This window comes from Anser cygnoides, chromosome Z (genome assembly GCF_040182565.1).
Source record: "Anser cygnoides isolate HZ-2024a breed goose chromosome Z, Taihu_goose_T2T_genome, whole genome shotgun sequence".
NCBI classification, from domain to species: Eukaryota; Metazoa; Chordata; class Aves; order Anseriformes; family Anatidae; genus Anser; species Anser cygnoides.
Genome location: NC_089912.1, coordinates 19,552,901 through 19,578,646, shown reverse-complemented (window position 1 = coordinate 19,578,646; position 25,746 = coordinate 19,552,901). Strand labels below are relative to the sequence as shown.

General features: G+C 39.6%; 1 protein-coding gene and 1 long non-coding RNA gene across 6 annotated transcripts in view; one reads left to right on the top strand and one right to left on the bottom strand.

Moving 5' to 3' along the window:
* The window catches only part of DMXL1 (Dmx like 1), an 89,941-nt gene extending 70,809 nt beyond the window's left edge, over positions 1–19,132 (bottom strand). Inside the window, exons 1-3 of one of the 3 annotated variants that reach the window (XM_048055072.2) lie at positions 18,888–19,132; positions 7,524–7,649; positions 1,417–1,494 (exon numbers count right to left, since the gene is read on the bottom strand). In XM_048055072.2, coding sequence (XP_047911029.2) covers positions 1,417–1,494; positions 7,524–7,649; positions 18,888–18,974 — 291 coding nt within the window. In that variant the 5' untranslated portion in view covers positions 18,975–19,132. The remainder of the gene's footprint in view (positions 1–1,416; positions 1,495–7,523; positions 7,650–18,887) is intronic. The other 2 variants (XM_048055073.2, XM_048055075.2) reach the window with 2 other exon arrangements.
* A 38-nt stretch (positions 19,133–19,170) lies between these two features.
* On the top strand, positions 19,171–23,923 carry LOC106048361 (uncharacterized). Of its 3 annotated transcripts, none has more exons than XR_001214141.3 (3): positions 19,171–20,053; positions 20,135–20,924; positions 22,303–23,923. It is a non-coding gene; the product is annotated as an uncharacterized lncRNA (long non-coding RNA). The 3 variants fall into 3 exon arrangements; XR_010827787.1 differs by having other exon boundaries at positions 19,230–20,242; positions 20,636–20,924; XR_001214142.3 differs by having other exon boundaries at positions 19,230–20,430; positions 20,636–20,924.
* Positions 23,924–25,746: the final 1,823 nt, after the last annotated feature.

Sequence of the window (25,746 nt, the reverse complement as noted above, 5' to 3'; positions counted from 1 at the left end):
ATTCACACAGTTTTAAACTAATTACCCCCCACTACAAAAATATCAAACCAATGTATATGAAAGCTAAAATACAACCACTTAATTCCACCACTAAATCTTCTAGATGTGGTGGAAAACAGTTAAGTTGCATTTGTAGATAAGGATACGAAGCAAGTATTTCTGAAGCTATTTTTTTTAATCCTTAATATACTAACAAATGGAAAAGACAGACAACATTATTAAAACTTAATTACACTGTAAACTATTGCAGAGAAGTTAACTGCAAGAATGATGTAACTAAATACTTCTTGAATTGTAATTATTTGATATATCTGAAAGAAAATCATTAGTGGAAGAGCACTTCCCCTATTGCTTACAGCTACTACAGTAATTTTCAAGTTTCAAGACACAGGTAGTGTTAATGGTATAGAAAAACATACTCAGGGCAGATTCAATGGCCCCACTGATCAAAAAGAAAGCAATACATCTAAAAAGTTCATGTGAACATAGCAAGTCCCGTTTTACCATGATTTTATTCCACCTCTTTCCAGTGGTATAAAACATAACATGTATATTCAATACCTGCTATTTAATTAGTATATCAAATACCACTGTTTTACAAGTACAGAAGGAACCATATGACTGAGTTGCTTAGCATGAAGGGAACCAATTATATAGCTATGCAAAAAATTTGTTAACGCAAATGGAGAGACCAAACCCTGCGAGAAGAGTAGACAGCTCCTCAAGCAATTGTTGCTCTTATTGTCAAACTGATGTTGATTAGACTCTAATACTTCTAAGTATAATGGTAATCCTTTCCATGTAAGAAGCATGGATAAATAACTTGTTCTAAAATAAATTACTTGGCAGAAATTAATATTCAGATCGCTGATTCGCTAACCACTGTCACCAGACGCAAGCCATGCTATCGAGAGACTACAGTTTTATTCACCACTATAACTCTTATGTGTAACCATTCAGATAGATCTTTTACAAGAGTCTTAATAAGCTTTTTGAAAATATTACAGATTTAAAGAACTGTATGCAGTTCTATAAAACGAGGTTAAAATAAGAACTGTAAAACACATTAGGACATAAAGGCTACACAAGATGGTCCAGAAAGGAATTCCTACAGTAATGGCTACACTCTCTGGAATACACATGTTAGGTTCTGGAATTTTTAGAACATGTATTTGAGAGCCAGAAAAATAAAATAAAATGAAGTATTACAGTAAAACCTATTTTTAAAGAACTACTCCAAATAACTTCTCTGCCCTGCTCCTACCATTTTCACTTCCCAAGGACCATCCTATAGTTCAATTTTATTCCAGCATTAAATTAAGACATCAAAGACATACTCATTTTTAAAGTAAACCAGGGAAATTAGTTAAGCTTTACAACCGAGTAAATGAAATTAAGGAGTGACGAACTACTTACATTATGATGACTGCTGTTCTGCTTCAAGAGGCTAACTGGCTCAAAGATACAAATCACATTTCCGTAAGAAGCTGCAATCTAAAGCAAATTATATGTACATAAACACATGCATTAAGAAACAAACCATAGAATAAGCAAGAATAAAATGTGGTTCGCTGATTCTCTTGTTAACTTTCCTTTTAGAAAAAAAATTGAAGTTCACATCCATATTAACTTTTGATAGCAGAAGAAACATGACATTCAGCAAAATAACAAAGCAAGTGGTTGCAATAACAAAAGTACGATCCTTTAGTTACTCATTAGACCTGATGAACTATTGAGAGTATAGGTGGACACGTGCATTTTTGTTTTCTTAGATCAGATTTATTATAAGCAATATGACTTCCATGAATAATTAGGTAAATACTAATTAGGACACTAAAACAATCTGCCGAGTTCATATTCTAAGAAACGGAAACAACTCCAATTCAGAGCACTTTTGTGGACCTCCCCAGCAAGACAGTATGTTACCCTACGAAACATTAATTCAGAAAGCTTGAGCTACCCGAGCTAAACATCCAATGCAGAGATCACAAAATCAGAAGACCTACTAAATGCTAACACTAAATACTTCAAAAAAAAAGTTGTAGTACAGTCAGCATTCATTGGTGTTTCAAATTCTTATTCCATCAGTGGCATCAGCTAACCCAAACCTGCATTAAGGCAAAATTAGGAGTATTTTATCTCAAGACATCTACGTAAAAGCAAGTTTAAAACACCTTTTAAGAAGGGACAAAACATGACAAATATATGTGCCTGTCTCTAAATTGGAGAGAGATGGATTTGAACAGTGAACTATGGTGGATAAAGAATTGGCCAGATGGCCACAGCCAGAGAGCTGCAGCCAACAATTTAATGTCCAGGTGGAGATCAGTGACAAGTGGTCTCCCTCAGGAGTCCATATCAGGACCAATCATTTTATATTTATAATGACCCAGACAATGGGATCAAACATACCCTCAGCAGATTTTCAGATGACACCAAGCTGAGTGGTTCAGTTGACGCAAGAGAAGGAAGAGAAGCCATCTAAATGGACGTGGACAGGCCTGAGAAGTGGGCTTGCATAAAACTAATGATGTTCAGTGAGGCTAAGTGCAAGGTCCTGCACCTATGTTGGGGCAAACCTAAACATTAGCATAGGCTGGGAGATGAATGGATGGAGAGCAGCCCTGCACAGAAAGATTAGAGAGTACTGATGGATGAAGAATTGGATATGAGCCAGCAGTGAATGCTTGCAGCCCAGAAAGCCAACCATATCCTGGGCTGCATCAAAAGAAGCATGGCCCGCAGGTCAAGGAATGTGATCCCTGAAGTGGTCAAGGCCCAGCTGGGGGGCCTTTGAGCAACATGGTCTCGTGGGAGGTGTCCCTGCCCAAGGCAGGGGGATTAGAATTAGATGGTCTTTAAGGTCCCTTTCAATCCAAACCACTCAATGATCCTAACATGAAAGGCCTCAGGCAGAGAGTCCCAAGGCAATGTTGCCTATAAGTACTCTGAAGTATAGAGATTTGCAGAAATTATAAAGTTGCATAGGTCATGCCAATAACCAACACCCTAAATTCTAAAGTAATGCTTGACATTTAGAGGAGCAAGATGTCATGGTTTTGGCTGGGATAGAATAAATTTTCTTCATAGAGGGTTATATGTTGCTGTGTTTGGGATTTTTGATGAAAATAGTGATGATAGCACACCGGCGTTTCAGTTGTTGCAGAGCAGCGCTCACAAAGAGCCAAAGCCTTTCCAGGTCCTCGTGCTGCCCCACCAGCGAGGAGGCTGGGGGTGCACCAGGAGCTGGGAGGGGACACAGCCAGGACAGCTGGCCCAAATGGACCACAGGGATGTCCCGTGCCACGTGGTGTAACGGTTAACAATAAAACTGGGGTAAAGAAGGTGGAAGGGGGGGGGGACATTGGGAGTGATGGTGTTTGTCTTCCCAAGAAACTGCTATGTGTGATGGGCCCTGCTCTCTGGGAGTGGTTGAAACCTGCCTGCTGATGGAAAGCAGTGACTGGATTCCTTGGTTTGCTTTGCTTGTGCACACAGCTTCTGCTTTACCTGTTGAACTGTCTTTATCTCAACCCATGAGTTCTCTCACTTTTACCTTTCTGATTCTCTCACCCATCCTACCCTGAGGCAGTGAGCGAGCAGCTGGGTGGTACTCATCTACCTGCCAGGTTAAACGAAAACACAAGATAATGCTACTATCTACAGTTCTGATATTCTGTAATAGTCAGTTTCTTATTTCTGTGAAGTTCTTGCTCAGAAAGTATTGTTTTTTAAAGCAACGGTAAGTCAGAGTCACTTTATAGACCATGTTTTGATTTCAGTATCAGCCACAAATATTTTAGGAAAAAAAGTACCGAACAATTGTACCTAAATTAATATTTAAACTGGAACAGTAGATCCATGGTTTCCAAAGAAATCCTCCGCATTAAAAAGAACAGACAGTTAAACCTCTATCAAACTAACAACCTAAACATCAGCCTGACCCAGAAATGCCAACAATAATTTTGTCACAGCTACAAAATGGCTAAACAAACCTTTTCCTTCCATCTCAGACTAATACCTGCCCTCTCTAAACCTCTTTAAGTACCTCAGTTACTTTTATTCCAGTAATTCCATTCCACACACCCACAGCAGCATGTCTACATAGAATCATGTTGATTAGACTTTTTTTCTTCCCCCCCCCCCCCCCCCCCCCCCAACCAAATGTGGACAGATCTTCTGCCTATTATTGTTGGCTTTTTTTGTTTGTTTTAAAGACAAACTAACATTAGCATGCCAAAATGCTACACAAGGAAGTGTACAGAGCAACTGTTACCACATGGAAGTTCCATAGGCTTCCATGGCATTATAGACACTTTCATTAGTCCTCATTCAGCAGCGTGTCACTGAAAAGAATAATGCAGATTTGAGTGTTGACTAACTTCCCAAATTACCACAATTGCCCAGATGGCAACAAAAATTCTTGCGTTGCAAAGCCCTTGTACTGAATATGTGTGGAGATGCCTTACTGGGTTGTAAGACAGAGGTTACCACTATTTGTGTGCCACCATCAAGTGGAACTTCCCTCACCCTCATTATTTTGTCCAAACTACCAATGGTCTCATTTTATGAAGTTTTAGTGTAATCTTATATATATCAGTTTATATTAACAAAATATATAATAATTTCTATATTGTATATTATTAATATAACAACTGTTAGTAATATTATTATAAAATAGTTTCTGGATACACTTATGTTTTTCCCCATTAGTCCTCCACATTAAACAGACTGACTCAACAGTTTTCTCATTCATGAGGTCTTACTAAACGATATTAGCATTCACTACCAATCAACATAAATAAAACAATCAGTTACTTTGAAAAGAATCCAGACTGACTAAAAAAAAGTTCAGTTCATTTAATTATAAGCTGTGAATTCAAAACCCAACTTGCAAATTCAAAATAATTAGTAGCCCTACTGATAAGAAATGTCTTATTTAACAAACTGCTCTTACTTACAGAACCAATCTTCTAGAAGTAACCTATTAGCATTTAAATTAAATGAAAATTTTAATCACTACCTACAATTTTCTTCATTAGTAAAATATTCTGTTCCATAAATAAAACACATCATATATATTGTAACAGTGCTGTCACCACCTACGACACTTAAAACAACTTTGATTAAATATTTCAAATTATCTGAAGCTAGTGATATCTTCTTGTACACTGTCAGGTATTTCTACTAGCCACGCCATCAGAAAAACTAAAATTTTGTCACATTTAAATCAAAAGTTTTGGTTTTAATTTACATGTTAATTAGAAGAAGTGGCAAGAGGCTTGTAGCTTACACTGTGTGGGAGATGGTCAAGTATAATACTCACTTCCAGATAAATCTTTCATTACCATATTGCATGCAACCAGAGGCAAGCGATTCAGTGGCCTACAATTACATTGTCCTCTTTGTAGAAGTAATTAGTCCTTGTAAATCTATGGGAGATTTATTTATTTATTTAACATATATAGACACAAACGCTTGTAAATATAAACAGATATATGCATGCCCTCTTTGAGTGATTAAAAACTCTCATACAACTTATCTCATTCTTTGAGATAGAGTTAAGTTTCTCCCCAAAACTAAGGAAGTGAGAATATGGTGCCATATCCCAGCCTACTATTCAAAGCCGAGGAAGGGGTTGATCAAGCATGAACCCCCAAGGTGGTGCTACTTCAAAGTAGTTTCACAAGGCATTAGCTTCCCAATGAACTAGAACTGGATTTAGAGGGCAAGAACAAATGAAAATTTGAACTCATTATTTTCATAACCAGTAAACAACCCTTTTACAAACTAATTCTGTCATCCAAAGGGAAAATGATGGGAAATCCTTCAAACAGAGGTAAAGGCCAGATGTTTGTAGAAGATACTTCAGAGCAGCTCTCCGTAAGTTAAAAAATTAAAAAGGTACATAATTCATAAACTACAAATTATTAACAGATGTCTTCTTGAAAGGTTCAAAATTACAGCCAAATTAAGCTGCATTGTTTGCATTCCATTTCTTCCTATTGATCTTAAAGAACAATCTGGAGGTTAACTGAAGAGAAATGTGTCAATACTGATGATGATTCTCTAAGAAGGTATGCCATTTTTGCAGCAGCAAGCTGGAAATACACTGACCTATCCAGTCAACAGATTCCTAGTTATTCACTACTTATTCACACAAGTTATTCCTAGTTATTCACACAACTGAAAGTTGTTTCAATACCCTACAAATACATCAGACTAATCACTAGCAGCAAACTATGTTAATTTGCAGAATCAAAGTGACCATGTAGGTCTATTTACAAACTGATAAAATCCTAAAACTTAGTAAGTTCAAAAGGTTGATATATACATATATATAAATCTGCAAATCAAGGGCAGTTTGTCATCTAAATATGTTCAGAACTGCTCTCAGGAAGTCAAGATTACCTTCCAAAATTGGAAGAAAAATATTATAAACTTGTGTTTTAAGTGATCTGCACATGCATTTCACCATCCATTAATATACAACCAGTGAATTCAAACAAGAAAACTTTCTAGTTAGCAGCCAGGGGAGAAACAAAATTCTTTACAGCTCTGAGCTACCAGAGATGGAAAAGAGAACACTTCCACATTTTCATTAATGCTCCTTCACTACTGTTGCAAGAGTTCATCATTCAAACACTAAAATGCAGGAGCAAAGAGTAGCTGTGGATCCTTTAGACTGTCATTCATGGACTTCACACGTAAACACAGAGCAGTTTCCATGCAGAGGTCTTATCTCAAGACTGACACCATAATCTAACCAAAGCTCTTACCAATTTACAAGGCTCGTAGTGATATGCAGAATGATAATGTTACCACCCCACTAAGGCTTAAAGAAAGGAAAGAAGCAAAAAAAATACCCTCTTCCATGAGCCAACTTTTACCCACAGTTCCTACTTCATTGGTAAAGAGTTTAACAACACTGTGACATCCCAACAGACAGAGCTGTTTTGTTCATTCTTTTTTATTTTTACAGTTAAGAAAGGTGTCTGTAAGAATCATTTTAAACCTGTCTAAAATAACAATTTACCTACCTACATGAGAAGAAGATGAGAACTCAAAGAAGGAAAACTCTATACAAAAGCAATTTTAAGCCTTTATGAATTACTTGAAAGCAATATTATTCTTCTACATATATGACCTGAAAATGATTTTTCTGGAAGAACTCATCTGCTGCCAGTCACTGGCATATCGAAGCATGACAATGACACACTCAGCAGTGTGAAGACAGAGTGAACAAATTAACTTTGCTCCCACCTTTCTCATCTTTTGGTCAAATTATTGTTATCTCCTCTATGCAACTTCCTGTGCAGCCCTACATATCTTCTACAATCTCATAACCATGCTTAGTATTTCACATTTACTATGCTGCTTACCATAAAGAAAGAGATGAAGCAATCAGCCATTTTGCTATTCACTCTTGTGAGTATTCACCTTAGCTTGCAAGCATCCATGCTCCTGAGAAAGCACTTAACATGACATTGCTAGAACATGATTCATTACAAACACCTACATACCTTTCCCTGTTGCATTGAACAGTCCACACATCCCACTTGAATGTTTCCATGTTTTGCTCCAGGGATTATCTGTAACCTTTCAAAGTCAGTCCCTAATACAACAATATCACATCCTGATGCATATGCCTAAAAAAAAAAAAGAAACCAGAAAAATTAAACAAAGCTGTAACTACTCATAGCATCAGTGTATCAGTAAAGAATGAAGTGACAGTGAGTGCATTTTATCCATGTACAGCAACACAGAGAAAAGTACAAAGACAGTTGCAAAGATCAAACAGATGTCTACAATTTCAATCAAGCAACAGAAGTGGCAGATTACGCTCTCTCCATACTTAAAAGCACACCACAACACTTTTGTAACAAGGAAACAGTGGTTTAAAATTGAAGAGGCAAAATGGACGGAGTTATAAAAGAAACTATGAGAAAAGAAAAAACGTGAAAAACAATGTTCATGCAAAGCAGTATAAAGTGATTATATTTCGTAGACTCGAAAAAGAGACATCTAAAAATAAATTTTCAAAAAGGGGGAAGAGAGGCAAGAAGCTAAAATGCTGTAAGCCATTTAGAAAAAGATAAAATTCAAAAGGAAAACAATGAAGCTTGGCTATAGAAAAGCTAAAGTTTCAGACTAACAAGTTTTGTGTTACTTGCATGCCATGGATTCATTTTATCTTAAATTTATGTTGTCACTAAGTAATCTAACACCTTTACAGAGCCACCTGTTGAGTATTGCAATGCCTGAATGAAATAGAAATTCTTATCTTTAGGTAAATCATATTAGAAACTAGGCACTGATTAAAATGTCATGAAATATTAAAGATTTGAAAAACTTCTGGAAACAATAGTAATCAGCATCATCCAATAAGCGTACAAAATATATCATTCAAGTACCAAAGTCCAGCAACAAGGAAGGCACAAACAATGAAAAAATTAAGAGCCAGTAAACTAGTACCAAAATTATTAGCACCAACAATTGTATTCTGTCAAAAGACAGACAAACTGTGAAAACAAACTGCTGCCCAGGAAGATTCAAGAGCAGAACAGTATCACAAGAACTGTGGACGGAAGACTGCAACCAACTCCACTAATTTCTAGTATATTTACTAAAAAAATACTCTTGACTTGAAAAAAGCAGAAAAATGGAACGCTAGATTTGCAAATTTTAGATAGGATGGTCATGCTTTTAGGTGTTTCAGGTTAAGGAGCAATTTTTGTCAAACCTGTCCTAGACTATTGTACCATTACATATATTAAAATGAAAAAATAAAACAAAAATGAAGATTTCAGTGCAAAGCTTATTTCCTCTGCAACGTGTTTAGTCTATTTTACACCATCTTGCCCAGAAAACCAACGACCATTCTCTGCCAATATTCAGACATTATTTTACAACTTTCAGACTACCCGCCACCTTTAAAATAACCTGATTGTTGAAAGTGCTCTCTAGAATTCTTCTGTAGACTAAATACCTTTACTTATGATCATTTACTCTCACCTTTGTGCCCCTTCCTGTCCTGTCTCCTCCTCACCTTCACAGAGATTCAATCAGTACAGTTCCTCCTGTCAAAACTGGTAAATTTATTACAAATAGGCAAACTGAACTGTAGGCTCTGATTTAGAACTTATACCAAAAGAGATTGAGTTCTATTTTCTGCTCAAATTTTAAAGTGATTATTTTGACATCGCAGTGACATGTTGAACTTTTGATCTGTTCCTCACAGAACATTTTTTTCTGAAGTCGAAAACCGTCTCACCTGGTGACTCAATGATTAAATCCTTAGTCCACTAGGCAAAGTTTATTCCAAAGTACAATATATACATCTTTTCCCAAAACCATTTTGTTGAATTTACTGTTTTGCATGAAGGCAATTTTAAGAAACAAAATACTCCACTTTAAGGAGATAATTAGAAATGTTTTTAAACTAATCAAGTGCCAAAGACTGCACAAAGTCCTCTACCTCTTCTGTATGCCCCTCTAGTCCGTATCAATACTTTGTAAATTTACTTGATTTATCCACGTTTCCCTCCATTTCTACATTCACAGACAAGCCTGAGATCATGTAGAGTCACAACACTACAGTATTTCCACCAAAGGGAGAGAGCAGCAGCATAAATAGTAATACAAAGTAGCAGCAGCAATCCCAAAGTTGGTAAACTAACCATTTTAACTGGATCAAGAACACTATCAGTCTTAACACATTTAAAAACAAATCCTGAATACACTTGGATTTTGCATTGGAAGAACTCTGAAGTAACTATCACACCCTGGAGTTTTTAGGAACTTGCATATTCAGCGATGTATCAGACATGAGGACCTAAAATAGTACCAGAACGCAGTCCTGCTACTCTACGCTTTGCTGGACAGTAGTAGCTCAAAGAGGTATGCAAACACCCTATACTCATGCTGTTTCCCGCAAATGCCCCATTTATGAATGTAAAATCTTGCTCAGGAGCTATACATCCTCTTCCCTTTAGCTACATTTAAACAATTATATTACTTGACGATTAATATACATTTCTTGCCCAACTTCATGTGCAGTGTGTTTAAAAAGAGAGCGTCAACTCAGAGATGGTATTTCTGACAGAAAGTTTGGGAACATCACCTCATTCCACCAGCTCCCAATTCCAATAAATAACTATAAATGTACTCACAAGAATCCAGACAAGCGTTGGGGTAAAAGGAGTGTCTTTTTATGATCTTCAATTTCTGAAGAAAAATAGTAATACTATTTTTACATTCTGACAATTCTCCACATTACCTGAACAACAACAACAAAATTGACATCCAGGAAAAATAAATCACTTCTGACATCAGTCTACTCAGACAGATCAGATCATACTTGCTCACGCTGACTTCCTAACCCCCAATAAGTTAGAGTACCATTGATTAGCTCTTAAACCTGTGGAGCAGATCCGTCCCCAACGAAGTAAGAAAAGAAAAAAAAAGAAAGCAAACACATTTTCAAAGAAATTCCTAATATAACTATAGACAAGCAGAAGGAAGCTGACTTGGGAGGTGACCTTTGTTGTTTCTTCGATAGAATCATAAAACCATTAAGGTTGGAAAAGACCTCTGAGATAATCTGGTCCAACCATGCCACTACCACCAATATCACCCACTAAAACAAGTCCCTAAGCACCACATCCAACCTTTCCTTAAACACCTCCAGGGACAGTGACTTCACCATCTCCTTTTCCAATGCCTAACTATTCTTTCTGAGAAGAAATGTCTCCTAATTTCCAACCTGAACCTCCCCTGGCATAACTTGAGGCCATTCCCTCTAGTCCTATCACTAGTTATCTGTGAGAAGAGGCCAAACCCCAGCTCCCCACAACTTCCTTTCAGGGAGTTGCAGAGAGCAATAAGGTCTCCCCTGAGCCTCCCCTTCTCCAGACTAAACAACCCAGTTCCCTCAGCTGCTCCTCACAGTACTTGTGTTCGAGGCACTTCACCAGCTTCACAGTCCTTCTCTGGACATGCTCCAGGGCTTCGATGTCCTTCTTGTAGTGAGGGGCCCAAAGCTGAACACAGTATCGAGGTGTGGCCTCACCACAGCAGAGTACAGGGGCATGATCACCTCCCTGGTCTTGCTGGCTGCACTAATCCTGATACAAGCCAGGATGCCATTTGCCTTCTCGGCCACCTGTGCACACTGCTGGCTCATGTTCAGGTGAGCATCGACCTCACATATCCTTTTCCTCTGCACAGCTTTCCAGCCACTCTGCCCCAAGCCTGTAGCGCTGTGTGGGGTTGTTGTGGCCAAAGTGTAGGCCCTGGCACTTAGCCACGTTGAACCTCATCCCACTGGCCTCTGCCCATTGACCCAACCTGCTGGAGAAATGTTCACCTGCAGGAGAAATTTAATTTCAAAGACAAAAGGGAAAGAACACAGAAGGCAAGCAAGTTATATATTCAACAAATCAACAAAAAACAGTCAGAACAGATGATAATTAAGCTTTCTGGCAAATGCAATTTGCTTCCTCTTCTACTGTTTCCTACCATCCCAGTCCCATTACACCTCATACTGACCAGACACCTCAGGAGAGAAGGTTGAGTGCTTCCCCTAGCCCAGCTTGTCTTTTATTGTCCCTCAGGTAATTCTTTATTTAAATAGTCTCTGTGAAGAGAAGCCACATTCTCATACACATTCAGTGGAACCCACATGTCAGTTCTGAATGCAGTTTCTAAGCAGTAATATCCTTAAAAAGACACTTTTCTAGAATAAGAGCAAAAAACTAACTACTGGACATTTTTTTTTTCAGCTCAGAAAACAGTATGAGGTATTTCAGCAAAGAATCATAGAATCATTTAGGTTGGAAAAGACCTCCAAGATCATCAAGTCCAACCTGCCAAGTCTACCACTAAACCATGTCCCTAAGCACCACATTTACATGTTTCTCAAATACCTCTAGGGATGGTGACTCAACCAGTTCCCTGGGCAGCCTGTTCCAACGCCTCACAACCCATTCAGTGAAGAAATTTTTCCTAATATCCAACCTAAACCTCCCCTGTGCAAACTGAGGCCATTTCCTCTTGTTCTATTCCTTGCTGCTTGGGAGAAGAGACTGACCTCATCCTGCTACAACCTCCTTTCAGGCTGTTGTAGAGCACACTAAGCCTCCTTTTCTCCAAGCTAAACAGCATCAGCCCCCTCAGCCACTCCTCAGAAGACTTGTTCTATAGACCCTTCACCAGCTTCATTGCCCTTCTCTGGACACACTCTAGCACCTTGATGTCTTTCCTGTAGTGAGCGGCCCAAAACTGAACACAATACTCAAGGTGCAGCTTCACCAGAGTCATATACAGAGGAACAATCCCTTCCCTAGTCCTGCTGGCCACACTGTTTCTGATATGAGCCAGGATGCTGTTGGCCTTCTTGGCCACCTAAGCACACTGCTAGCTCATATTCAGCCAGCTACCAATCAATAGCCCCAGGTCCCTTTCTGCCAGGCAGCCTTCCAGCCATGCTTCCTCCAGCCTGTAGTGTTGCATGGGGCTGTTGTTCCCCAAGTGCAGGACCTGGCACTTGACCTTGTTTAACCTCATACAGTTGGCCTTGGCCCATTGGTCTAGCCTATCCAGATCCCTCTGCAGATCCTTCCTACCCTCAAGCAGATCAACACTCATGCCTAACTTGGTGTCATCTGTGAACTTACTAAGGGTCCTCTTAATCCCCTTGTCCAGATAATGATAAAGATACTGAAGAGAACTGGTCCCAGTACTGAGGCCTGGGGGACACCACTAGTGAAGAACCTCCAACTGGATTTAACTCCATTCACCAGAACTCTCTGGGCCCAGCCACGCAGTTTTTAGCACAACGAAGCATACATGCGTTCAAACCATGAGCAGCCAGTTTCTCCAGAAGAATGTTGTGGGAAACAGTGCCAAAAGCTTTACTAAAGTCTAGGCAGACCACATCCACCGCTTTTCCCTCATCTACTAAGTGTGTCACCTTGCCATAGAAGGAGATCAAGTTCATCAAGCAGGACCTGCCCTTCATAAACCCATGCTGACTGAACCTGATCACCTGGCTGTCCTGTAGGTGTTGCATGATTGCACTCAAGATTATCTGCTCCATGAGCTTCCCCGGCACCAAAGTGAGACTGACAGGCCTGCAGCACGGTATAATGGAAGTCACTACTCAGAAGTAATGGGTATTTTCTATACCCCAACTGTCTCAGATACAACAAAAATGAATTCTGCCAACTAGTCAACTTTTATCTACTTAATAGTTCACGTCACTCATTTTTGTTTTGACAGTGCTAAGATTTTTTAATTATTACTTTTATAAGCTACAGAAACTAAGAAGAAAAGTATGCAAGTGCTCTGTTTTCTGTAGGACAAGAAGCAATTCCAGAGAATTAGCATGTCATAACTCTTCTCTCATCTATATCACCACGTTCCCTATTAGCATTTTTTTTAAACTATTTATTTATTTTTATTGAAATCGAGGAAGGGAGGGGAAGACAGGCAGGGGCAGGAAAATGTTGCCATACTGTTAAACTAATAGAGAATCCCTAGATAAATTCCTGAATATTTTTTAAAAAGTCAAGCAGAGGCTCTTAAGTCTGATTTTGTTGAACAAAAGAAGCCTTTCACCTTAAGAATGTCCTGGAATATTTACAAACAAGTTGTCTTTACAAAATGAGACAAGCAGATACTGTTTACATTATCATGTTCTTGGAATGTTTATTAAACAATGCTTTGTTCTTTTGTTACACAAATGAACAAGGTAGAACTAGTTCAAGCTGCAGGAAAATGGATTTCACTAGCTGGTGACATAGCAAAACAAGCCTGAAATTAGGAAGTGAAACATGTTTTAGGCCTGCAAAAATAAATGTTACTTTGCGTGCCACACTGGGTTTTCAGACGGTTTCTACCTGTTCTTTTAATCAGATGTCAGTTTTTACTTCTGAAATCATATTTCTTTGGAGATCACATTTTGACACTAATAGTGCATTAAAAGCATGTTAGTTTTAAAGGAAAATGGTACACACAATTTTATGAACTATTTTCATTTCTTTCTACAGTGAAAGTCTGATACACACAACTTTTAGAAACGAAAGCCTGGTACACGCAAATCAGACTCTAGCCTCAACAGAAGAAAAGCAACAGAGTAAAAGTCTTGACCTCTTACGCAGCACAGCACCTCTGAAACAGTTATTTCCTTTATACCCACCCTCTTTATATATTTTTTTCTATGTATGGACATACGAAGTTTGTGCTGTTGTTTTTGCTACAGCTACGTAACAAATGAGAAATAATCCTTCGTGACCTGCGCAAATTTTATTTAACCTACATCTCTTACATGCAGAGCACACGTACACCTACCATAAACTGCCTATTCCAGATAATATTCGCAGTATGTGTGCACTCACACAATTATTTATATAGTTTTCTATATACATCTTAATATACATATATAGGTATAAAACACATGCAAATATGTACGGGTTGAAGATACAGACTAGAAAGAACCCTGTGCTGGGCACAAGGTCACGCAGAACCACCCAGCTGAAGCTGACCAAGGATGGCATGCAGCAGGACACACTAACTGTGGACATGCTCTGTCCCAAGCTTCTGCACCAGAAGCTTACCAGTACAACCACCCATGCTACCTCTTGCTGCCTCTGGTTCGCGGCCACTCCAGCTATTGTATCTGAGGTACTTCTCAAGGGCTCATCCTGGCCATTTTTACCACTCACAGGTCTTGACGGTACTTATGTCTCTTGCAAATGAAATGAGGCAAGTCCAAAAGGTCGGGATGTCAGGGTTCACAACCAAATTGACCAATTAAACAGATTTTACTGAAATTCTGTAATAGCTGAATAGTATTTTTATGACATGCTTGAAAGAAGTTTCCAATAGCTACTTTACTACCCTAGGGAAGTTGAATTTCCCACTTAGAGAAAAAACAAAGCTACTCCAAGGAAAAAAAGCAAACAAAATGTAGACTAAGAACAAAAACTTATTACCAAAAAAAAAAAGAAAAAAAACCAGAGAACTTATCTTCATTAATTACCTGTTTCTTCTGCTGGATTGGGCACATAAGCATAATACAACCTCAGTTTGCCTGGGCTGAATGCTGCTTATATACAACACAAATTGCATTATGTCTCACTTCCCTCTGTTTTTCTCCCTTTCTCACCCCTTCCTCTTTAAAGAAAAATGTACAAAATTCAGTCTTCTGAAAAATAAAGATAAAGGCAAATAAAACTATCAGCTAGGTAATACTGAAAAGATCTGTGTTTTTCTCCTTTACACAGAACAGTGAAAGTCAAAACGGACACAGTCACCATGAAACATCTCTCTGAATTATTCTATTGAAAAAAAATATCTCAGGCAGACATTCATACTACTTTTTTTTTCAGCATGGTCTCTCCCCTCTGCCCCTCCAGTCACAGACACTGACGATGATATATCTTAAAGGTATAAACCAAAAAAGCAAGGAAACAGAAATATAAGCCATCAGTTAAAAAAAAAGAGACTGTGTACTCTGTATGCAAGTTGAGAGTATTGAGAGTATTACATTTAAATATGTTATTTAAAAAATACTTTTCAATAAGAAAATTAATTACATTCAAGAAATACTCTTATCCTAGGGAAAAAGTTTTTTTTTAATCTGTGGAGAGTATTTAAAATAATACAGTTCTCCAAGTGGTGAATTGATTGGCCATGCACTTAGAAACAAGGCCTACTGAAACTGCACTTTTCATTGATAAGGTTCAACTGTTTTGTTTTTTCCCACGTTTAGCTCAGTTAAAAATATTTGATTTCTTAAGTTCAGAATAGGTTAACCAGGACATAGACAAAAAACTAGTATCAAAAAGGCTTCCTTCTCTTGTCTAAGTTACAATCAAGAGGTAGGTGCAAAGAGTCTAACTTCTCAGAGACTCTTATGACCACTCAGTTAAATTTCTTGACTATAGTTACCCATGAAGTTATAAATACAAGGAAAACGTTAAATATTTTCTAGACAGTCTAGCAACAATTTTACTGAGCCTGCTTTTATTTATCAAACAATTTTATTAGGCTGGAAATCTCTACTTTATATTGCTATCCAGTACCTTTGGAAAAATTGAGTGTGTTCTTGATCAAGCTACTCAAAAAAACACATTTTTCAAATGTTCTCTAACATAATATTTCAGTTTTGTCAATCATACAAAACAAGTCTCAGGTCCAAGACGACTTAAACTACACACACAGAGGAAATCTGTCCAAAAAAGATTCTGCTTGAGTTGAACTATGCAATTTATCTTTCTTTCCCAATTTTTCACCCCTACAAACAACAGCCCTTTTGCAGCTACCATAACCAGTCCCAGGACTTGTGCTTGTAAAGTTCCTATTGCTGATAGTGATTTTTCTCTCCTTCTGATATTTTGTGATTAAAAAAAAAAATTTGGAAAAAAAAAGTCACCAAAGCAGAACTGAGTAAGGAAACACACACAGAGCAAATCAATCACAAGAAGTGTTATCAGCGTTGATTACCTAATAATTTCTACACAACTTCCATGAAAACTAGTATAGCAGTATCCTAAGTATGTGAGCATGAACTTACGAACTTATTAATCAAATGTTTTCTGGTATGAAATACTCCACATATGAAAACAAAGAAAGTAAAGGATGCATTCCACTGCAAATAAAACTATTACATTTCAGTAGAAGTACATCAAGAGCAAATGGATAAATTCTAACTTCTGAAGGCCGAGTTCTTTATATTTATTAGCATACCAGATATTATTATCACGCATTCTCATTAGCATACCAGACGTTATTATCACACATTCTCAGTAGATAAATAACAGGAATGCTTCTTATGTTATCTTGATCCTTATGAGCCTTTTCCTATAAATAAAAGGCGTGCCAAAAACTCTTTAGCAGCATTCCCTCTAAGGAAGCTCAAGCTTCCCTTGCCACATCACATTCTAAAGAAGAAATCCAGAAAAATGAAAGACAGAACTTCTGCCACCTGCACACCGTGAGGACAAGTACCTCAAATACCAGTTTAAAACCGAACCAGGTGTTTTCAGAAAGGTTCATACAATTCACTGTGTATAGACACTCCCTACTAATTTAATATCCAAGGTTAAAGTCAAGAATAATCTATTATTTTCTGCTTAAAAATAAATGTTTTAAAGCTTTTTTACCTTATATTCAGTACAACAGTGCAAGCAATATTCTGGACAACACGATATATAAAAAAATGAGGTACTGCAGAACAAGTTATCGTCAGACAATGACGACTCTCCCCAGCTGTACAGTACAGAATCCTGACATATCAACTCCTGTGTTTCCAGTGTCTCTGACCAAAAACTGACAGATGTTTGATGAAGTGTTTATATTATTATTTAGTACTGATATATCATTCATTAGTTTTTATACTTGTTAATGCTTACATCTTGATTTCAGATGCAGGAAAAGAACTGTCCATTTTCCTATTAGATTTTCTAAAGGTTCAGTCCACCATTTCCAGAAAAAGGAATTAGTTTTAGAACCTTTCACTTGTTACTGTTTCTAAGCATTCTAGTGAATTTAACATGGCGTTATAAAATGAGTAACAACGGGGAAAAAAAACAAACAAGAACATGAAGCCAAGGATATTTCTGTTGACAGTCTTAAATCTGAGGAAAAGGAATCCACTAATAACCTTCTGAGCAAAAGGACAAAAACCAAGTAGAATGTGTCTATAGGAAACACTGTTACTATATTTATGTCAAAACAGATCTTGGGAACAACACAGCAATAAAAACAAGGAAAGCTGCACTCTCCAATGGTTCCCTTCTCCCCAGTTCTCACTCCATTTATCCATTAGGAAATTCTGACTCTTCCTGGAAGTTAGGCTGTAGTAGCAGAGAGTTCTTCAGTGACACTGATAACTTGACCTCCTTCTCCCCAAAAAGGAACGTTCTCCTGAGCTTCCCATTTGGGCACCATATTTTGAAACCTTAGCAGCACTTCACTGTACAGTAAACTTTGCTGCCTCTCACCACGTTATTTCCCACCACCTCTGGGTCTCGAACACCTCTGGATACATGAAATCAGAAAATCCAGCACAGCGGGAATGGGAAGTCACAACTGCTTTAGTTGCAGAAGCCTCCCGACATGAACATACTTACAGCTGGGGGATTTTGGGAAGCAAGCACACCACTGACAAGGCCGGACTGACTCCTCAAAGCCAACCCAAAGCGAGCAGCATGAGGATGCGTGGCCCAGGGCTCATGAGGGTGCCCCGGCCTCCCTCCCCATGGTGGCACAGCACCGTGACAGCCGTGCAAGCTGTAAGCACCCAGCCGGGCTGAGGCCAGGCAGGAAAGGCACGCTCAGGTCTTGCACCTCCGTTTACCGTTGCCCTACGGGGCTCCACAAGACACTGCTTCGCAGCAATCAGGGGCGACCAGAGGAAAATAAGGTTAAAAATAGTGACGCGCGGCGAGAAGCCGAGTTTTGTCTCATTTCGTTCCTCGCCTGCCCGAAGAGAAGAGCAGACGGGATATTTTGGAGGGGGGGGTGGGCGGGGCGGGACGAACCCCCCCCCCCCCGAGGCAGAAAACCCAAAACAAGAGCGAAAAGGGGGGGGCGGCGAACGCTGACACGCGGCCCCAGCTCCCCCGGGGCAATGCGGGCCCCCCCGCGGCCGGCTGCAAGGCGCCCCCACCGCGAAGGTCGCGCCTGCGGGGCGCCGTTTATGTAACAGCCAGGCGGCCACCGCCACCACAGCCACCACCACGGTGGCCACCATCTTCCCGGTCACGGCACGTGCGGTGCCCCGGCACGGCTCGGTGATGGCGGCCGCCCCCAGCCCCGATGCCCCGCAGGTGCGCCGCTGCCGTCAGCGGGGAAGGTGCACCCGTCCTCCTCGGACTCACCGTGAAGGGCTGTCCGTGCAGGCTTCCCACCGAGAAGCAGTTGTTCCCCGGGTTCACGGCCCCCGTCAGCACCTGGTGCAGGTTCATGGCGACACGCAGGCGCCCGGCGCTGCCGGGACGCCGCCGCTCTGCCCTCCCTCCTCCCGTAGGCGGCGGCGGCGCAGGAGGACGAGGAGGCGGTGGCACAGAGCGCGGGGCGGAGCCTCCCCGGCGGGGCGGTGACGGAGGCGCAGCGCCCCCTACCACCCGCCTCGCCCCCCGCCCGCTGCCTACTGCCGCCGCCGCCCGCCCGCCGCCGCAGAGCGCTTGGCTCTCGCGAGAGGCGGGCGGGATCTCGCGAGATCCCTCCCGCCGCCTGCCCGACACCGGGCGGCCATCAGCCGCTGCACATGCGCGCTGCGAGGGCTGTGATGATGACGGGGTCTGTCAGCGCGGCGCTGGGGGTGCTTCACGCCTTGCTGCTTCCGTCCCCTGCCCCCGTCAGTGGTTTGGAGCCGCCCGTCTCTGTGTCCCAGAGCAACACCAGCGCTGTTTGTGCTGGTCCTCTCCGCCGTGAATTGCAGCGCCCGCAGTGACTTGCATTCTCGCGCTATCGAGAATCGTTAGAGCCTCTTGTTCCGGGAAATAGTGCAAAATCAAAACCACCTGGTAACGTGCAGACAAAGCGTGGTGTATCGTCCCTTGACCTCTGCAAGGCGATACCACGCATCTGTAACAGTGATTTTGCTTCTTGGGTTACTTTCCTGGTACTTTTGTAAGCAAGGTCAACCTTGGGGCACAGGTCTCACACATTTAAATAAATGCAGGCCTTGCATCCTTCAAAAATCATATTGAGAAGCACCTCACTATAACGTATTAAAAATTATAAAGTATTTCATGCAAATAAAGGAAAGATTTCTCCTATTTAGTCTTCTGACATGAAGAAAATTCCCATTTTTCACTGTATGTACATAGACATTCCGTCAAAGGTCCATGTTTCTTATGCTAGCGATAAACTGTCACCCTAATCACTTTTTTGTTTTGGAAGGGATCAAAAAGCATATCAAATTACCAGTGAGTCCAACCAAATTGATCTTATCCTTGCCAGGAGTGATGATCACAGACAGATGATCTTATCCTTCTTTCAACTGCAGAATCTAATAGAGCAACCCTAATGGATTTTTAAGGTACCAAAATTCTCACTGGTCCTGAGCAAGGAAGTGAATTGTGGCTGAGCCCTGTCAGGGGCCTTTTTTTGTGTTTTTCAGCGCAGCCATCCCCTTCTGGGCCCAGTCTGTGAACCAGTCCAGCCTTGGTTGCAGCCAGCCAATACTCCTTCCCCAGAGAATGGTTCCAGAATATGCCGGAGAGAAAAGGTCAGAAATCCTGCAGAACTACATAATTACTCCTCAGGAGTAAAATGCATATGATCTGCAGCATGGTGAGGTACCAGGGTGACAGGAGAAAGCAATCCCAGACCTCAGTCTGATGAAGAATCAGGAAGAAGGGGAAATTCAGAACACTAATTAAAAAAAAAAAAAAAGTGAAAGCAAAAGTTTTACTGGTAAGTGCTGTTTAACCTACATCTAATTACAACATAGTATGATATGTTTACAGCTGACATACCGTAACATGCTGATATGGCAAGAAAATAAGGAACTTCTCATTTCCTTTCTATTTAGATTTGGTCTTTGTGACTGTCCAGATTAGTTTGTTTGCTTTATTGCGTAACAGAATGGATGTTGCCTTTTTGTTCTCTTCTGTGACAGAGTGAGAGCCTATACAATGGCCTGCCAGGCACATACATCCATATTCTGGCTCCAGCCCCACCACCTTTCCCTTCCCACCCTTTGCTGTCAGCAGTCAGCTCTTGCACAGGAGCTGTCACTCCACGTTGCCAATCCGTGAAGCTGCTGCTGTGCATTTTCCACTTCTCAGCCTGGGGAACAGCAAGGGCAGCCAACAGAAGCAGGGTTTGTGCACATGTTCTTCCATGCGGTGCCCCTTGTCACTTTTCCTGCAACATCTGTGAATTCAGCTACAGACAGAATATGAACGGTATGTTTTATTATATCAAAGTGAATGCATTGTTGGGCACTGATAAATTTCAGCTCTGGCCTGTGCATTGTCATGCTACAGGAAATAAATATGTTTGAATACAATTCAAAGCATATTTATACCTCATCTTTTCGAAACAAACAAACAACAAACAGGTTTTGCTTGGAGTTTCGAACCCTGACAGTGATTAGAAGGTTAAAAAAAATCTCATAAAGTTGATAACCACCAAGAAAATGTTTTCTTATGCTTTTTGGTCATTTTGCATATTTTTCTCACCTTCTTCCGAGCAAACAGTTTGTCCAAAAAGCTGTCTATTTTTCTTCCCACTCAAAAGTGTCTAAGAAATGGGAAAGGCACTAAATTTGCCCTATAGGATTGCAAAATACCAAGGTTGGGTCCTTTTCATTGTTTTGCCCCTGACATCAGTAAATATTCTGTTTTATAGTCTCCCAGGAGCTGTAGTTCTCACAGGCAAAGCTGCTGATTCCCATCATTCACAACTCCTGCTGCACATGCTCACTCAGTTCTCACCTTTGGCTTTTTAAAGGGGAGACATATAAAATATGCTCAGTATCAGAATAGCATAAGATGGGAAACACTGTCACTTCCTAAGGTAACATACAGTGGCTGTGGCCTTTCTGAAATACTGCCAGAACTGCAGCATTTGTGCATGCGTAGAAGAGCTTGGAAGTGAATGATGTACAGCTTTTTGGATTATTGGACAAAGCATTACATTTTCAGTAACAATCAGAACTTTAAATGCTCCAAAAAGCAGTGTACCAGGTGTATACAAACACATCATGCCTTAGTCTTGCTAAGGCACATCTTGCTTATATTTCACTAATAAGGCCTGAAGAAGTCCAAATGAGATTTTTAAGTGATGTTCCTACATGTCTCGTCTAAAATGAAAATTGCACTTGTGCAAAGCAAATCCAAGTTAACGGTATTCTTAGGTGTAATGTGGTAGAAAATCGATGCAGATTTGTAAATTTTTTCATTTGCACAAATGCAATGACATATTTTGTGTTCTTTCTCTGCAATAAATATCCATGAGTCACTCATTAACAGCAGTGAGCTTGCTTATGTCAATGATACACAGGAAGCTTTGAAAGAAGCTGACATTTTAAGTGGCACATTTAGAGTTTGTCAACAGTACTAGTGAATGTTGTTTTCTCCCCTAATTTCTTAAAAATCATCTACAGGTACGTAGCTTTTTTTTTTCCTTTTTTTTTTCCCTTTTTTTTTTTTCTTTCTTATCAAAAGGAATTCATTATATTGTAACTTACTACTTTGTAAAACAACGCACTCTAGCAAGGAACAACTGTTCCGCTTCATGTACTCTTTGACTTTGTCTTTCTTGCCTATGATCTTTCTGCAGGGATGTGGAAACCAAAGGCAAAATCCTGACCTTAGTGAGGTTAAGAGGAAGATCCCTGACTGACTTCCCAAAGCTCTGGAGGTCACCCTCATTGCCCAAGTGGGAATGACGCGAAGGAGTACTTGATTCTCTTCTTGAGCTTTCAAGAATTTTAGCAACGTAAAAAGAGTGAAAACACAGCACAGCACATAAAATGTATAAATATATAAACATTGACATTTAGTAGTATGGCCCTAAACAGCCAACCATTTTGTGAAACCTTTCTTTTAAAGCAGCTTGTTTTGTTGATTTCTTCTGTACCCTGTGTTTACATCTGTAGCCTCCAGGTTAAAGTGACATTTGCTTCTTTTTTTGTTCTGTTTTCTTTTGGTGAAAGACATTTTGTAACAGTTCACATTGTTGTCACTTCTCTTAACATTTGCAGTGCAGTACATTTTCTCCTACATCTGTGATCTGATAGAACCTTTTACTTGTTGAAGGAGATACTTGCTGACTGGTATCCTTAGGTAAAAGATATTAGTGAAGATGTTTTTATTTATTCAATTCATCTTTTATTTGGCTTTTGGTGAGGCTTCCATTTTATAAGCTCAGAATGTTTTCAGTAGTTGTTTCCAAGGCAAAAGCCTTGGAAATTAGATCCTTTAGGTTTGCAAATGAACGGTTGCCAATTAACAAGCTTTTAGAATTCCCATTCATATTCAGAGTTTTGCATTCATTTCATAGACTGAGATTAAAGCTGCTTTTGAAGAAAATCACACACAGGCTGCTGTATAATACGTTAGCTGTCCACTCTTTAATCACCAGTCACTACCAGTAATTTAGAAAATAGAAATTAGGATTATTATTATTATTTTTTTTATGTCCTTTACTGGTTCCTTGAAAGCTCAGTTTGTTCTTCCCAGTTTACCTGGAACCAGTGAGCTTGGTGGGAAGACTGGACCAGGCCATTTGCCCCTGCCTTCTGTTCCCCACACCCCTGCCTCTAAGCTCCTAACAGGGGTCCTTCAAAGCACAGGTGGGGAGCCCCAAGTCTTGCCCCACTCCATGCAGCCGGTCTGCATTTGGCTCCTTCCTAGCAGAGAGCATCAGGGCCAGGGGCCAGGCGAGGGTGGGCAGGTGGCAGCGAGGATGGCAGGGCTTCATTATGGCACTGCTGTGCAAAGTGAACACCAGCGAAATCCAGAAGGATCCTGCATGGCCTCTAGGAGTCCTGTCACTCTGCAACTGCTAAATGGTGCCAATTTCCAAACAGATCAGTCAATTTTTTAAATTTCTTCAGTCTCAGTTTTCACAGGGTGCTTTTCATTACACGGTGCAAGACTCAGTGTCCTGGAAAAGACTGAGCAAGGCTCCCACCACCCATACAGAGATGCCTTTTCAGCTGGTCCATTCCTTGTGTGGACCTGGGAGATTCCATTTGGCCCTGGAGAAGTTCCTCAGACAGTTCACCTACTGATGCTGAACTCTGATTAGGCTGCTCATGTGTAGTGTGTGATTTGATACGCACAGGAAAGGCTATTAAAATATGCATTATGCAGTGCTATTTACCAGAATGTATGTCCTTTTTATATAAACCCTAAATTATTCAGTAAATCTATTCTTTTCTCAAAGATATAGTAGATTTCAGGTTCAGTATAAAAATAGCGAATATTTATTTATTTAGTTTAGTTTACTGTGAAAAGTAATTTTTAAATGATATTTAAATATGTAGACATGTCTGCATGCACATAATGAATATTCATTCTGCCAGTCTTTTCTAAAGAACAGTATTCTATTAGATATTTTGAAGTTTCACATATGTTTTCCATATCATATTTAAAAGGATAACACCATTTATAGGTGTCCCTGAAAAACTTATTTGAGGAATAAAGCAGTTGCTTTACTGTGCCTTTCACATCTGTGTTAAGCATTTGGTTGTGTGTGTTTCCAAATTCAGTAAGAGCATGTCTCCACAAATCTATCACATGCAGATGTTTTTATCTAGGCCTTTAAAATGGCATAAGATATTCACAGGATAGCCTGAAAAATAGACTTTATGCTTTTTTTTCAACCTTTTATTTCTTTACATTTATGTTTTAACCTCATAGGAGAGAGGTGTGATGTTTTGACAGAGGACAGAGATAATTACTTCATACCTATTCACAGCTTCAAGCAGACAGCCATTCAAATATTGGGAAAGAAAAATGCCAAACACATCAGTCTTTTGTTCTCTCCTTTGGCAGTGTAACTCAGATATAACACATTTCTCTCTCAAAAGCACACACTCCCTTCTACATTGAAACCACTTTGTGAGCTAGTCTTTTTCTCTTTTTCTTTTTCTTTTTCTTTTTCTTCTTCTTTTTCTTTTTCTTTTTCTTTTTCTTTTTCTTTTTCTTTTTCTTTTTCTTTTTCTTTTTCTTTTTCTTTTTCTTTTTCTTTTTCTTTTTCTTTTTCTTTTTCTTTTTCTTTTTCTTTTCCTTTTCCTTTTCCTTTTCCTTTTCCTTTTCCTTTTCCTTTTCCTTTTCCTTTTCCTTTATTTCTCTTTTTCTTTCTCCTTTTCTTTTTCTTCCAGCAGTGTTAAAATACAAGGCAAGTTCAGGAGTTATTTAATTGGTTTTTTGCTTGCTACATATCAAAAAAGGAGCCAAGTTCCTCCCCTCGGGCATCCATATACACATACACAGTGTGCCTATTCAGTTAGGAACACTTGCTTCTTTATTATTATTTTTTTATACCCTGTTTTTATCACCCACAGTAAAGTAGAGAAGAGAAAGGAAGAGCAATCAGATCAAGGAGAGCTGATCTTTGTCATACTGCAAATTCCTTCCACCATTTGATGGCATTCAAATCCTATCTATTCATAGCTTTGCAGAAACATTAAAAAAAAAAAAAAAAAAAAAAAAGCTCAGACTAATAACTAAGACAGTAAAATTTTAGCCTGGTGTTAAATTCACAGTTGGCTGCTATATGCTGAGTAGAAAATGACATTGCAGCTATGGGTTGACAGGATCTAAAAGTTATACATGCGTTTCTTAAGATATATTAAAGTAGGTTGACGGGTAGTCCATCACTATGAAGCTTCATCCATTTTGCAGCTGAAAAATATAACTTTTCAACTAGATTAAAAAAAAAAAAGGCACAATTTCCTTGTTTTAATTTTGCTGTGACTGTAAATTGTCACTGGGTTTTATGAAGACTGTGACTTTCCTGAAACAGCATGTGGTTTCGTGATGTAAACTGTTTAATCTGCCCAAGAGCAATAATGCTTTCTCGTGACTCTTCCTCCACCACATATTGTACACTCCACCTCAATGGACTGATTTTATTTACTGCTGAGTCAATATTTACCACTTTGCTACTGCCTGCAGTAGTTTTAATCCCTGTCTGAAAAATTGAATGGTACCAGGAGCTTTTTAAAGCCTGTAGGCCTTAACCCTGTCATATTCAATGAGTTTCTAGTGAAAG